This window comes from Synchiropus splendidus, chromosome 4 (assembly GCF_027744825.2).
Source record: "Synchiropus splendidus isolate RoL2022-P1 chromosome 4, RoL_Sspl_1.0, whole genome shotgun sequence".
Lineage (NCBI taxonomy): Eukaryota > Metazoa > Chordata > Actinopteri > Syngnathiformes > Callionymidae > Synchiropus > Synchiropus splendidus.
Genome location: NC_071337.1, coordinates 22,622,585 through 22,638,014, shown reverse-complemented (window position 1 = coordinate 22,638,014; position 15,430 = coordinate 22,622,585). Strand labels below are relative to the sequence as shown.

The window sequence follows — 15,430 nt, the reverse complement described above, 5'->3', positions numbered from 1 at the left end:
TTTCCTCTCAGTGGCCCTTGTTTGCTCAATGCAAAATCATACAGACAGAAGTTGTTTTTTTTTTTATATTGCAACTTGTATTGTCCTCCAGTTTCCATGTATGATATTAATCTTGTCTCATATAAACACACATTCTACTATATTCTTTTTCCAATCTTATGTTTTTAAGCTTCAAGATGTTTTCAAGTTTCTCTTCTTTCCTCGCATAAGTATTTTGAAAATCATTTTTCATTAGAATTTATTTCATTATTTTCCTTCTTCAAGAAAGAAGAATTTTGACTTCTCTCTTATGCTTTTCCCACCATGTTGACGTCTGGTTTGACCTCTTGTGTCCCTTCACAAGGCATCTTATCTTATTTCAAGTTCCAAGTGTGTTTACCAGACACTGATGTTTGCATCCTTCTCCAAGGACCTGCGTCAGTACCTGTCCAACCTGGCAGAGCAGTGTAACTCAGAGGAGACGGACACAGAACTCCCCTCAGTGGTGGTCCTGGATAACCTCCACCACATCGGCTCACTCAGTGACATTTTCAACGGCTTCCTCAACTGCAAGTACCACAAATGGTGAGTTGTTGGTGGTGGTGGTTACTCCAACAGGACTCTTACTTATTGTGACACCATCCTGGTCGTCTCCTGCAGCCCTTATGTCATCGGGACCATGAACCAGGGAGTCTCCTCATCTCCAAACCTCGAGCTCCACCACAACTTCAGGTATGATTTCACGTTGTTAAAAAATGCGACTTTGAGAAATTCCTAAACTGAAGTTTCATGGAATCGCTCTGGCCCGGGTCTCGAGTGAACTAAAAGCGGCTATGTGTGTCTGTTTATGTCTCTATTGATCAGAAAAAAAGAGCAACAATAGAGGTTCCACTCGCTTTCTTATGTGCAGTTCTCTTGAAAGTTTTGATTCTCTGAAAACTGTTGTTTTACATTGGTTTGAGAAGTAAAGTGTCAAGGATGTGCAGGTCTTGTGATGCTTGCCATTGAAATGTGTGTCTTAAAGGCAAATCAGCGGACCACAATAGTGAACAAAAATTCCTTCATGTCTTGAAATGTGTCGGCCTGAATCATGAAAACGTAGCTATACTTTCCCTTCTGTATAAAATGTTGCTTTTTAATGCAGGTCCTGAAGCATGCGTCTAGATATCTGAGAGGATAAGGTTTTCTGAGCGTCCCACTGGGTTTATTAAGCAGAGAGGAGGCGACAAATACGTGCAGGGAACAAAAAAGACAGAGTACTTCCCTCGATTTGAAATGAATCACTAGCAGGATCTGATCTCACTTGGCATGATCTAATAGATGCGAATGATGTGTCTTGTTTCGGTGTCTTTAAGTCACAGATGGAGAATTGAAGCTCCTACAGGGAGCGCTGTAATTGCGCCTCCTTGATAATGAACCCAGATAAATTAGAATGAATGCACGACAAGGGAGGATGATTTTGGCGGCGCTGATCAGCTGAGAATTTATTGAATATTTAGGCGGCAGAGAAAGCTGATTATGGGCTGAGAAATGAGACTTTTGAGTTGGAAATGTACTGTAAGAAGTGTTGTTTGTCCTCTGCCAGGTGGGTCCTGTGCACTAACCACACGGAGCCAGTCAAAGGTTTTCTGGGCCGCTTCTTACGGCGGAAGCTGATCGAGACAGAGATCAACAAAAGCATGCGCAGCAACGACCTGATCAAGATCATTGACTGGATCCCAAAGACATGGCAGCACCTCAACAGCTTCCTGGAAGCACACAGCTCCTCTGATGTCACCATCGGTCCGTGAGACCAAACCTCCTCTCTTTTGTTGTTGTGTTTTGTTTCTGACATCACATCCATCGTCCTCTGACGTCAGGCCCTCGCCTCTTCCTGTCCTGTCCCATGGAGGCTGAAGCTTCTCGGGTCTGGTTCACTGACCTGTGGAACTACTCTCTGGTGCCGTACCTGCTGGAAGCTGTCAGAGAAGGACTTCAGGTAAACCGCCTGTGTGGATCTGATTTGAGGGATTGTTTTTCTATGACCGCATGTGCTGCTTTCTGACCCTTCAGCAACTGCAAGTGCAAGATAATCTAACGTGTTGTGCCCTCCTGCAGCTGTACGGGAAGAGAGCAGCCTGGGAGGATCCGTCCAAGTGGGTGAACGACACGTATCCATGGAACGCTGCCTCGCTGCAGCAGGAAGGACAATCGCTGCTCCAGCTGAGGCCGGAAGACGTGGGGTACGACGGGTTCAGCTCCAGTAAAGAGGGAGCGTCTTCCAAGCAGGTGTCCCAGAGCGACACGGAGGGAGACCCACTGGTGAGGGAGACGCAGAATGTGAGAAGATCAGGCGGCGCGTGCAAATAATGTAACCCCATGCTTCCTCCTGTTTGTAGATGAACATGCTGCTGAGGCTGCAGGAGGCCGCAAACTACTCCAGCACCCAAAGCTGTGACAGCGACAGCACCAGTCACCACGACGACCAGCTGGACTCCTCACTGGAGTCTGCGTTGTGAGGACCACGAGCTGCTGCGCATCTGTGTGTCACGAATGAAAAGTTTTATTTTCCAGAAAGGTGCAATTTTCAATCAAACCGTGGTGTTTTTGAAGTGCAATAGCCGACGAGGCTCCTCGAGTGTGACTCATCCCGGTGGCTCATTTCAGACACACTCTGCAGAGTGTGCAATTAACGCTGGATGTCAGAGTGTAAAACAAAGAATGCAGCAAGTTCCATGCCGTGAAACTGGATTTGTTTGCGTTGAATCCACCCCAGTGATATCGTCACGTTTACAGCGAGGCCATGGCGTCTGTGTTTTTCTTTATTCCTTGTTTACACTGGTGCTTCTCACGTGAAAATGCACAGCTGGAGGAGACAATCTTGGGCAACAGAACCGCCGTCTCTATTGTCCCTCAGCGAGGCACTGTTCCTTCAGCTCTCAGTGAAATGCTTGCAGGTGACGCGGCGCCCTCGTGTGGTGGAGTGGCGAGGCGCCTCAGAAAACGCGTTCAGCTCGCAGAAACCGTTATGAATTTTAATCGAGCATTACACTTAAAATGAGCAATCGAGTGACCACCACTTGGTCATTGCTCAACATAGTGAGTGGTACTGGTGTGGTGTTGCGTTCAAGACAACCTGGGTTTCATGTTAATACACATTTTCTCTCCAAAGTTGAGAAACCTGAAGCTAAGAATAAGTCTTGTTTTTGTCCTTCATTCCTATTGCTTCATCCATGAATCATCCGGTTATGAGGCCTATGTGTCAGTGGCCACAAATGGTGGTCATGAATGCGGTGTCGGAGGCCCAAATAATGGTCTCCATAGACCTAGGCCGATGCGCTCGTGTCCCAGATCAGCTGTGACTCAAGGAAAACTGAATCCTCTTTGTCGCCTGCCCACACCATCTGCGTGTCCTGAAAACTCATCTCCCTTTCGTTGACTGCCAAATTCGCACTCTGTGACTTGTGAGCAGGTTTTTGTCAGGAATCACAGATGTGTTACAAACAAAGCTACCTGAGCAGACGTCTTTGATCAGTCCTGTTTAGGCTAAAGTCAATGTGAGCGACTCTTGTTTCCATACAGATACTTTACCGAACCGTCTCCCCCTTCACTGATGCAGTTCACCTGTTGCACTTTATTTCCCCATCAGGGAACATGAGTTACACACACACACACAAAAAAAATTGGCTTCAGCAGATCAGGACAATCCAGACAACAAAAACACTTCCACTGGTGGATACGTGACTTCCACGTGATTGTAGCATCATGATCAGACTGAACACAACACAAGTGCTCTAACACTCTCAACGCCGATCTTTAGAGACTGGAGAAGTGCTGCGGAGACTTAAGGATTCACGGTGCAGTCCACCTTTGAGAACTGCTCGCAATGTTGACTGATTCAAATGGAACGGAGTGTGTGGCGGAAGACGAGCAAACTCAAACATGTCCTCATCATGTTGCCTTGAGTTTACGCTGCACCTCTTTGACAGTGTTCAGGAGCTGCTCTGGGTAGACTGGATTATTCAACACAGCTTCCCAAAAGATGGCGAAAAGATAGAGCACTTGCACCGAAAGATGCGCTGCCAAACATATTTATTTTTGGAATGTCAAAAATAGAATTATGATATTGGTGCTTTCTCGCTGCCTTAAACGCTTAGAAGGCATCTGTTGCTCATGAGATGTGAAGGATGGGTCCATGTCTCCTTTTCATTCATCATGTTTTCAATGAGCTCTGGCAGTGAAAGTACAAAGCCTATTAAGAGAACAGCTATTGTAAATTTGGAGGAGTAGAGGCGGGTGATTGTTTGGCCCAGTTGACCTGGGTGTCTTTCATTCAGAGCACAACAAGACTGTGTGACTTTTTGTAACCTGACAAGCATGTTTTGAGCTTTTTATGCTTTGAGAGGAACTCTTTACTGCAATGTATGCGTTTGGGAGGGAAGCCATTTTTACATTTTGATTGTCCTCTCTTTGTTTAAGACTGGTTTTGCACACTTAAAAGCTGGGGTGAGTTGTAAATACTTTAGTCTTGCACAGTGAATCAAAGATGCATTCAGCCCTGTCTGTGTCACGCATCACTGAAAACAGAACTGGGGGGAAAAAATGAAAACTACAAACCTGTCGGACAAAGGTGTGTTTTGTGATTGGATGGTTTTCCTATGCAGGCGGTGCTCTGTGTACAGCAACAGCTCCTTCTGGTCTTTGCATCTTCCTGATCTTTCATTCATGAAAAACTGTATGTCTGGACGTTTACATCATTTTGGACTCCGCTGCTGGGCCGGGTGCTGAGGTGGACACGACGTCGTACTGTAAACAATCGCCAACCGGTGCTACTCGTCAGTAAAGTCCCACATGTCACTCACAACCTCAGGACTGACCTTCTGAGCGACCCTGCAAGCGTCTCCAAAACCAGACCCCAAAATAGAGGCCAGTATTTTCAGAGAGCATAAAACAAATCACGTCAATGATCAGCCGGTCCATCTGTCCCCTCACCCGCCTGCTGTTTGAGTCCGTTTGAAACTGTTGCTATTCCTCCTGTTTTCTGAGGAAGAGTTGTGTTTTTCTTCCTTTTGGGTGAAAACATTCGTCCTTAATGTTTTATATTTTGTACATTTGTATGTAACATAATATGTATATAGACAGAGACAATGATTTAACTCATCAGGAGGATTTTGTAGTCTTTGTAAAGCCCTAATAAATGGTATTTGGTGTCGCACAAGCAGCATGTGTTTCTGTGAGTATATTCAGGATCCTGAAAGGTGGACGTTAGAATGTGACTCACAGTGAGAGCAAGCTTATCTTTACTACTTCCTTCTCATTGATAATGATTGCCTTGGGATGAATGAAGTTATAAGGTTTCAGATAGAAGTAGTAACAACAAGCTGAGTCACCTGATTCGCACAAGAATGTTTCTCAATTTAATTGGGGAGACTATTTTGATTTGAACATTTGGATCTAGTTATCGTCTGCTGCAATGCATCACAGGACTTGTAGTAAGATGCTTGTGATGGGAGGGTCAACATATTTAAGACAGAATAACATTGAAATAGACAGAGCTAAACTGATAAATCTAAATCAGAACTGGGCAAAGTGTGGCCCTGTGTGCACAGTATTTTCTATCATTCAGTGAATGATATTACACCGTATAAATAATAAATAATAATAAAACAAGTTTCTATTTTAATCACAAGTCCTCCAGATAAACTGTACTGCTGAGTCAGATCTTACTTTGAAGGTCTGAGTCATGATAAAATCGTCACTTCCTCCGCGTCACGGGGTCTCGCTATTGTCAAGATGGCGCCGACCACCGCACATACAGAAGAGTCTCAAAAAACGTATAAATCCGATGGCACCGCTGTTTCTTTACCGAAGCATTCGTACTGGTTCGATTTCTGGGTTTTCGTTGTCTTCGACATCGCGTTCTTTTTCTTCATGTATTACATAGTGCCGTAACTGAACGGTAAGTTGTTCCCACCCAAAAAGTCAACGCGGAAGTTCGGAGGGACGTTCGAATATAGCTTTTTAAAATCGGTTTAAAACAACATTCGACGTTAAGTCCTGTGTAACAAATGTGCCAGAATAGCTTAACTCTAACCCCCGTGACGTAATGGTTGATGTCACGCATTTTGTGCAAATTGTGTTTTCTCAGACGTACTTTCCTGTTACGCTGCTGCAGATTCATTCAGTTTGGAGGATGAAGAGGCGACGCTGTGGATCAACACTGATGTCCATATGATGTCAACGTCATTCTGATGCAACTTGATCGAGGAGCCTTCTGAAAACTCCAGAACCACCCGATTTCTGTGGGCCATCTGCCATCTTCTAGTCGGAAAGATGACACCCATATCCCACAAGGATGGAAGAGATATCTATATAAGTTCTACTTATGAACTTAATGTTACATTTTTTTTGTAACAAAAGATGCTTGGACTTGTTACGATATTATGAACACACTAATGCAGTTTCAAATAATTCCCAGAAGAGCTGACTCCTCTCTGACTGATGACTAATGCATTACAGACCCTGGAAGTTTGTGAATGAACATAATAAATACAAACAAGATTCTAATAAGTCAAATAAAATGTAAGATGACACCACTAGCTAAATACAGAGGAGTTTGCACATGGATAATATTGATATGATATTAACATCAAGTATTTTGTTCCTTTCCTGTTAATGTCAATTGTTTTTGTATTTATCTTCAGTGTTGTGGCAGGAGTCGAAACCTCCAGAAACTAGACAAGATTTTGTCCAATACATGTACTCAATTCTGGTTTGATCCCGCACACGATGGAAATGTCTGATTCTTTGTGAGTTCTGCTGGTGCGAGACTATTTTAATTAAAAAAAGAGAAACCTTCATGTCTGTTCCTGTTTGTTTTTACGTTCACTGGTTGTACTTTGAGCTTAAGAGAACGGCCTTGAGTACTAAGATACAAAGACAATCAAATCAGATAACCGATGATCAGAAGAGAAAAAGACAAGCAAGTGACGGCTGGATGATCAGAAGCGTTCTGCTTTCATCTTTGAAATGATTCATCCAGGTTTGAAGTCTGTGTTGCATGGGAGCAACAATTCATATTCTGGTGACACCCATTGCTGAATTTAAATGCTTTCGCGGTGGCACACCGTGCTCTTTAAAATGCAAGTGTGCGACATTGCGATCATCAATTTGACTTAGTGAAACTTTCACCGACCACCCAAGAGGATAATAATGGAATGGAGACTATACTGAAACCAGGTTCTTGGGTCGCCTTGTTCTAGTACTTCAACTTGAAATGGGAAACTTAAATGTTAGTACAAACAAAATGCTGAAAAGCACAAGTAGCTTTGCTTAAATTCTGACCAAACTTATTTTGGCTTTTGCTTGTTCTTTAGCTCCCTTTTGCATGTTTTGTATAATTCTGCATGAAAATGTGATGCTTTTGGTTAAAACTGAATGTGTCTCCTTGAAATACAAAAAAACGACACTGAAATTTTGATCTCTTTTTTCAGAAAGAAAGGGAAATGCACTCTTAAGAGCATGAATAACATCTATCCTGAGGGAGATTTTTTTGTTTTGCGATGAAAATGTGAATTCGTGAACAGCCTTTGTTGTTTATTTTATTTTATTTTATTTTATGTTTTGTCAGCACTTTATTCCAAAACACTTTCCTAGTTGGTGGGCTCCCCACTGACCATGGCAATAAATTAAATTCTGATTCTGAAAACATGATCATTCCTGGAAAATGGTTCATTCATGACAATACATTGATAAAAAATAAACCGTTTGTTTTTCAAATTCAATAAGGAGTTTTGTCGTTTGATGTACATGTATTTGTGTATGTTGCACATCCTGTATGGAATACATAGTTTTGTCTTCTTTCAAAAAAAAAAAAAAGGTACGATGAACGGTATCATTGTCCCTCCACGTTCCCCGTCGGACCTCTTATCTGCAGGGACATCCGGTACCACCCACATTCTCGTGTCGCTTTCCGGGTGGCAGTAAGTAACTTATCGACGATCGCTGTTCGAATACAGAAAGTTGCGGAACGGTTGAGCCACGACGACACATCAAACTAAAAGAAATGCATATTAAAACAGGTGAGACAATGGGTTGTTTTGACGTTGTCGTTAAAGACGTCTATTTCATCGGTGTTAGAATAAAGCTACCACCGCTTTCTGTGGCATGTTACGAAACTTTGGCTGTTGCTAACATGCTACGGCGCTTCTATCAACCCTGTTGTGGTTGTTTGGTCGTACATTAATTCCTGGGTCGAGTTGTTCGATGTAGTGTGTATGTTTGCTGTTAGCGTGTTATTAAGCTCGAGGAACACTCGCTGACTGAGTTGTTTCGTCATAGCATGACGCTGCTAAACTGTGCTAAGACCGGCGGTTAGCTCGTAAAACGCGGAACCTTGTTTTTCGCTCCGATGTTCTATTGAGTGGGTATCGAGTGAGAGAACCGACAATTTCCTGATATTCGTCGGAGGTGCTGGGATTTATGCGGGGCCAACATGAACGTGCAAAGCCTCCAACGTGGCTACTCCGGGGCCTCCTGTCGGCTGGAGGTTCGCGGAGGGAAGACGCCCGCGAGAAGGGTTTCCATAATCGTCTCATAACGACTCGACGTCATGACCAGAACACATGCACGCTGTCTCCTTTGAAATGCCTTCTGGACGGAGTTATAATTCTGTTGGTCAACATTGATAGTAGATAACATCGTTATTATTAATGTGAAACATTATCGTGAGTGATGATTTTAGTACTTAAATATTTTGTTTTTATCCATATGTTAAAGATGGCAGAGAATTTTCATAAATATTAATAGCCACGCCTCTGGCACTATTTGTGAAATAGTATTTGTAAAAATCACCCTGAAGACAAAATGTGTATATATATATATATATATATATATATATATATATATATATATATATATATATATATCAGAATAATGCTGTATTCTTTATATTAAAAATATTCAGTGTCAGTGGGCTGATAATTGTTTAATTATTTGACTGCCTCAGCTTTTCTACGTAGTCGACCATAGTCTAGTTCTAGTCAAGTTACTGACAAGTCAAAAACATCATTCTCTTACCACAGTCCGCGGTAAAATGGGGGGGAAATGACTGAGGTCACCTGAACAATGTGACCCACAACATCGGGGACATAAGACACGTACCGTTCACTGCACATTTTGAGCAATTCCGATTGAAATATGACGTTTCATCATCTGCAACAGTTCACGTTCGTTTAATTTATATGGATTTACAACACTACTATCGCATTAGCGTGTTCCTCGATCCATACATGATGCAAGCTGATGTTAGGCCTCTCAGGCGTGAACCTGAAAATGGATCCTATAGTTGTATTGTTTCCCACATGAGGGAATTCTCACTTGCAAGTGGTGGTCCTGCTCGGCAGTGAGCAATTAGCATGACTGTGAATCAGATCCACCACTAGGACTAGGTGTGGCCAAGTCATTGTTTTGCAAAGTATGGTTTTTGCATTTGTAACCTGGAGAAAGATGTCTACAGTTGCAAACTGTAAGTGGGTTTTATTCATGAACTGATGTCGTCAACCTGTGGGGTAGGAGAGCCAGATCGACTAGACCACACAATGGAGAAAAAATGTCCCCCGTTTTGCTGCAGCTCTACCTGTTCTTGGTTGTAACCTATGCAACAGGACTTGGTCATTTCTTGCAAGTCGGGATTGTGTGTGGACACACCTGTTATACAGGAATTATTTCCCCTTTCCTGTTTTCAGGCAACTAAGAACTATGAATTTGTGTTATGTAACTGGAATTGATGAATACATTTTCCCCATTGCAAAACCCCACCAATCCTGTGAAGGATGACCGTCTGGAAGGAAACTAGCTGAGTAAGGCCCTGAGACCACAGCACAGATACTTGAATACTGTGGCCATTTGAAATGATTTACTTCCCCTTATTTTGGATGTGCTGAAGTAGGGTTGGGTGATTATTAGATTAATGTCCTTTATTTGTGGCAAAATAAATCTATCTTAGTTTCAGCTAATGGCGTTTATAACAAACACAAAGCTGTTTATGTGCAATAACAAATGAGCAGTAAAACCTTGGGTTTGAGTGATTGAGAGCCTGTGTTGTGGCTGCAGTTGAAGAAAATGTGTGTTCTATATTGCGAGTACGATTTAATGGATGAATACAATTAATTATTACTTAATGGGAAAAAAAAAATCATTTTTGCTTCAATGTTGTTCTAGGAGTCTTGCTATAATTTTATCAAAATGTCCCTATTGTGACGAAGGTCTGCCAACACAGCATCTTCTGGAAGACTGAGCACCAAAATGGTGCTGTGAGCTTCACTTTTCACCACATTTTCTGAGCTGAATTAGCGGCTGTCACATACTCAAACCACATGGCTCCTGTCACACAGCAACTAGCTTGATATACACATTGGTTGACCTCGGACTTGAGACCGATGCAGCAGTTCAATTGCTGGGAAAAAAAAATCACACATGAATCAATCTTAATATAATTGTTACCCCGAGTCTGTTCCAGTTTCTGTGTCATGTTTAGATACCAATGCCGGATTGGAGATCACCGATCCAAACAGCGATTTCTGAACCCTGAGCTGCTTGTTATCCACTGAAGTGTCTTCCTTGTCTGCTCAGCTTTCATGCTTTCATTTGCACATTTAGAAGCTCAGATAGCTCGCACTTGTCTTACAAACATGTCCTCTGCCTGGAATTACTTTGCTCTTGATGTGTACGGTATATACAGAACGTGGTAGTCAGTTGAATCCATAAGACAACAAAGAATTAAATGTCTACATGGAGTGCTGATATTCGCCAGGCTTTTAACTTGGAGGACGTCTGCAAAACGTGGAAAAAATGGACACCAGATTCTCAACCGTAGCTTGGCAGCCAGATGCCGCTATATACCAGTGTAATCTGGCAGCCATGCTACGGTCAAGAATCGGGCACCATTTTTTTCATGTTTTGCAGACGCCCAGATGCCCTCCCCGATAAAATCCTGAGTCCACTGACAGGAGAGTGGGAGATTGATGAGTGCATCAGAAGTTTCTGCCTCTCGAACAAAGTATTGTCATTCAGATAATGGTAGCACTCGAGGTGAGGATGAGCTGTTGATTCAGTCTGATCCGTGCATGTAATGGTCCACTGAGTGGTGTTGTCTGCTTCTGTGGTGATGAGAGTGTAATCGGTGGGTACTGTGGTGCAGGTTTGCGTACATGCATAAAGCTTTTCTAATCAACAAGCCAATATGATGTGTAATGTGGAGCGAGGATATAAGAGTTGTGTTTCATCATGTCAACATGTCATTATAATGTTTTGTCATGCCTTCCAGGTACATGGGAAGCCAGCAACACTGTGTGTGAGTCCGACTCGCTGTGTGACCCTGCAGTCCTTGTTACAGCTGCCAACGCCGAGCCACACATCCGCAACCGTCGCCTTTCCCCTGGTTCAGGCACCTGTGGAGGCGGTGGAGGTGGGGGATTCATCTCTGCCGATCACAGGCAGCTGTCCAGCGAAGCCGACCTCATTGGACCCGGCCACACGCAACCCCAGGGCTTTCGCAGGGAAAAAGACCGTCGAGGCCAGCAGCTAAAAGGAAGAAGCCTCCGCAGAGAAAGCCAGAAGGGGGTCGGTCGGGTTGAGCGCCCCCGAAAAGTCAACCAAAAGGACCGGTGGGTAGAGGACAGTCTTCCTCTCCTCAAACCGCCACCATCCTTCCCAGTGCAGGATAGCCCCGCCAAGCTGCAGCCTGCTGTTAGCTACGCCTCCAAGGTGAAGGCCAGAGCGGCCACGCCGGAGGAAGACCGCCCCGCCATCGGTGTGCTGCTCCAGAACCAATGGGGCCTCAGCTTCATCAGCGAGGCTCGACCCGTTACAGAGTGCCCAGGTCACTGTCCTGCCACGAGCCCTCTTCCAGCTCAGCCCACAGACGCACAAGAGGCAGAAGATCCTCCCGCCGCGACAGTTCTCACCGTCCCTCGCCCTGAAGAGTCCCTCAGCCCAGTCGTGGCTCTGCTACGCCCTGAGTTTGAGGAGAGTGACGGAAAGATGCTGCTAAGTTGTCGCCATCTTATTGAGGCTTTGAATTATCATAACAGAGGTCAGTAGTCCGATCACAAGCCCAGAACACGTTTGATGGTTTTTGTTCTAACCCTTGTTTTGCTCCCCAGAATGGAACACTCTGTGCAACAAACAGAAAAAAGGTCAGTTGCCTATGCTACCTACTTCCTGCTGTCAGAAAGTTTAGGAGTCCCATGAAGAATCGGTGCAGAATTTCTAGCATGCTGAATGCTCCTCTCGTCCTATTATCTGACCTGCAATATCCACCTAAAGACACTAGCTACTAGGGGTGTAACGGAATTTCATTTCATTTCATGAATTTCAGAACAAAATACACAGACACACAAAAAATAACTTTTTTTTCGCATGTCATCCTTTGAATTTTGCCAATCCCAGTGTCACCATCATGCCGCCTAGCATTCCATGTTTTGGTACCATTTACTTCCGTGTGTGTGTGTGAGACCGGCACAGACCAGAGTTTCAAGCAGTCGCTCCTACCATTGTTTTTAGAAGTCTTGATTTTTCACGATATATCCGTCAGTCTGTGTTGTGCTGGAGCCCTAGAGCACAGAGCATCGCCGGTGAATTCAAATGTTTTCATTAGTCCCCCCCCTTGATTTGTGATTGTTGGGCATCATTTCGTGAGGTTAAGTATTTCTTTACACCCCTCCTAGCTACTGTACCTGCTCTGACCATTACAGTATAGACTCTCTGAGACGAGAATTCAGCACAGGAGTCGCACCTGATGGTCTGTTGAATTATGACCAGATAACCATTCCTATTGACTTTTCTTAGGCTCAGAATGAAAGGTTCACAATAAGTCACCAGTTTTTTTTTTAGCCAATTTTGTCTACATGTGAGGTGAAGTACAGTGAAAAGAGTCTGTTTCTAGTGGTGAGTTGCTTGTGACTATTTTGTTGTTGGTAATTTCACCATTACAATTTACAGTTAGACTTGGACTTTCTTTATTGTCATGGCACAAAAACATATCACTGTATTATGGCAATGAAATTTCGGTCTGAGGCCTCCAGTTTCCAAAAACAAAACTACATGTCCAAAAATAAATAAATAGGAGATAAATACTAGTCAAGAAGATGTACAAATAAACAGTATTGCAGCTACTGTCTAACGTTCAGCAGCCTGACAGCACCAGTTGACAGTTGGCTGATATATGGATTTTTACAGGCGAACGAGCTTCATGCTGCCAAGATATTTAGCCATGTCTCAAACCAATCAAATTATAGGCGCTTCATTTACAATGAAGTGCACAATGTGTTATGTGTCACACCAAGTTTGCGCCCTAAAGACCATAGAAGGTAGCATCCATTTTCTACATTAATTTAGTGTGTGCTCTCAATTGTGTGGGGAATTATGTTCATGGAAGCACATTGTTTACAAGTTGCCACACTCAAGTGGTTTTAATGAAACTCTCTTTATTTTTCAGATCCCAAAAAAGTTGTCTGGTACAAAGCCACCTAGCGTTGACACAAACCCAAAGCAAGCAAGCAGACATACTCGTACTCAGACCTACATGCACACACAGACAGACAGACAGACAGACAGACAGACACACAGACACACAGACACACACAGACACACAGACACACACAGACACACACACACACACACACACACACACACACACACACAGACACACACACACACACACACAGATACACACACAGGCACGCACGCACACAAAGGTGCACCAACAAAAACTCATACAGACGGACAGGTTCGGAGTCGTCCCTCACGCGCTGCACTCAGGATGATGTCTTCATGCAAAGCCTCACTGAGACACTTTGGACTAACTTTGGAGATCTTTACTGCAATGGACATTTTTTTTAATCGCCTTACAGGACGCCTGCCTTAATTATTCACCGTTTCTCATCTTCATCTCTCATTTTGGGGTTTTATGCTCAACTACTCCCCCGCCCCGCCCCGCCCCTTCACCCTTTTCTAATTTTAAGTGCACAGTCTCTGACAAGCTGTAGTTAAAGTCCCCCACGTTAAGAAGAAGCTGTAGTTTTATCTGTAAAGCGAGTGGTCAATCAAGCACTTTGTTAAAAAAATATTTGTTGTGACCAATCTATGCGAAGAAATCCAGCGATTCTTGTCCACGTTGAGTTTTAAACGGAAGAATGTCTTGTTCCTGCTCGAGTTTTACGCAGTTTACACGAGGGTGGCTTCTGTCCACCTGGCGGATCTTAATGCTGTTTCCTGGATTTTATTCTCTCGACTAATCAGGGGGATGTTGCTCATGAACCCAGAAGGGATTTCACCATGTTCAGTATGTTTTTGATCTTTTTTTTGTTTGGAAAATAGTTTAAAAAATTACACTGGAGGAGAATTGTAAGTAAAAACAGTATTGCTTAATAAAAGGATTAAACTTGACCAGTGTTTTGCTCTTTCTGTCGTGTGAATGAAGACAAAGTTGCTTTGTTTCCTATTTCAAACTTCCTTCTCACCAGGTTTTAAGAAATTAGCATTTTTGTCCAAGAAAATTCACATCACTTCTGAATTCTGTGTGAATGAAATTAAGACATCACAGAAAAAAAACCCTCAAAATTTGAGAATTTAAATTGTTTGATGAGTGATGGTGATAGTGATTTTTTTGTCATTGACATTTCTGTGATCTTCTCAATGGAACTTTCAACTGTGAAACAAATGCACTGAAAGCTCAGCCAGTAGGTGACTGTGAGGAAAAACATCCTTTCAGTATCAGTCATTCACATCCCAGATCGTACCAGTTATTAATTACATCCATATTTTGAATGTAGCTCCTCAAATTGGGGGTTTTGGTGGGGACCCTTCTGGTTGCACTGTGTCTCAAGAAGAAGGCCGGGGTTTAGGTGTAGGAAAACAAGGTAAGAGGGCTGTGACCTCCCCTGAAGTCGACGCATGAACAGAAAGAGGTTGTACAGAAAAACGGAGAGACAGGAAGTGTTTACTTGAGGAAGACGACCAGGAGTTTTTCAAAACTGGAACTACGCAGCTCCTCCGAAGGCTTCCATCCGGGTTGCGATGTGATCCATCGCTTGACAAAGAAAAGACAACACTTGAATTAGTTTCAGCAAGTTCTCTGCAGTAATTTCAGACATTGGTAATGTCGAAATTAAGCTACTCTGGTAAGTATACTTAACAAAAAAAAGGAAAATGTGAACAAAAAAAACTGAGTCTAGAGATAAAATAAATAGGTTTAAAATTGAATAAAAAAAGAATAGTCATCAGCAAAAAATCAGGTGAATCAGGTAAAACTTAGTTTGAACTAAAGAATAATGAAGTAAAATTAATACACATGAATGGAATCTTGAAGTTCATGTTTGTTGAGGATAAAAAAAGACAACCCTGGAATGTCCCTCTCTGTCAGTGTCCTGACTTCAGTTGTCTACCTTTGTAGCTCTGCCACACTACATGA

The 15,430-nt window shown here is 43.1% G+C and overlaps 2 protein-coding genes and 1 long non-coding RNA gene across 12 annotated transcripts in view; all 3 read left to right on the top strand.

Moving 5' to 3' along the window:
• The window catches only part of nav3 (neuron navigator 3), a 256,733-nt gene extending 251,557 nt beyond the window's left edge, over positions 1-5,176 (top strand). For all 10 annotated transcript variants that reach the window (XM_053864128.1, XM_053864127.1, XM_053864126.1 and 7 more), the window contains 6 exons: positions 410-564; positions 640-711; positions 1,565-1,761; positions 1,839-1,957; positions 2,077-2,280; positions 2,358-5,176. In XM_053864128.1, the coding sequence (XP_053720103.1) occupies positions 410-564; positions 640-711; positions 1,565-1,761; positions 1,839-1,957; positions 2,077-2,280; positions 2,358-2,477 (867 nt within the window). In that variant the 3' untranslated portion in view covers positions 2,478-5,176. The remainder of the gene's footprint in view (positions 1-409; positions 565-639; positions 712-1,564; positions 1,762-1,838; positions 1,958-2,076; positions 2,281-2,357) is intronic.
• Positions 5,177-5,732: 556 nt separating this feature from the next.
• On the top strand, positions 5,733-6,812 carry LOC128757908 (uncharacterized). The gene is made up of 2 exons (XR_008414409.1): positions 5,733-5,917; positions 6,134-6,812. It is a non-coding gene; the product is annotated as an uncharacterized LOC128757908 (long non-coding RNA).
• A 1,081-nt stretch (positions 6,813-7,893) lies between these two features.
• On the top strand, positions 7,894-14,396 carry si:ch211-214j24.10 (uncharacterized protein LOC558894 homolog). Its single transcript, XM_053862447.1, has 4 exons — positions 7,894-8,039; positions 11,285-12,052; positions 12,123-12,155; positions 13,457-14,396. The coding sequence occupies exons 1-4, from the start codon at positions 8,024-8,026 to the stop codon at positions 13,489-13,491; spliced, it is 852 nt and encodes a 283-aa protein (XP_053718422.1). The 5' UTR covers positions 7,894-8,023; the 3' UTR covers positions 13,492-14,396.
• Positions 14,397-15,430: the final 1,034 nt, after the last annotated feature.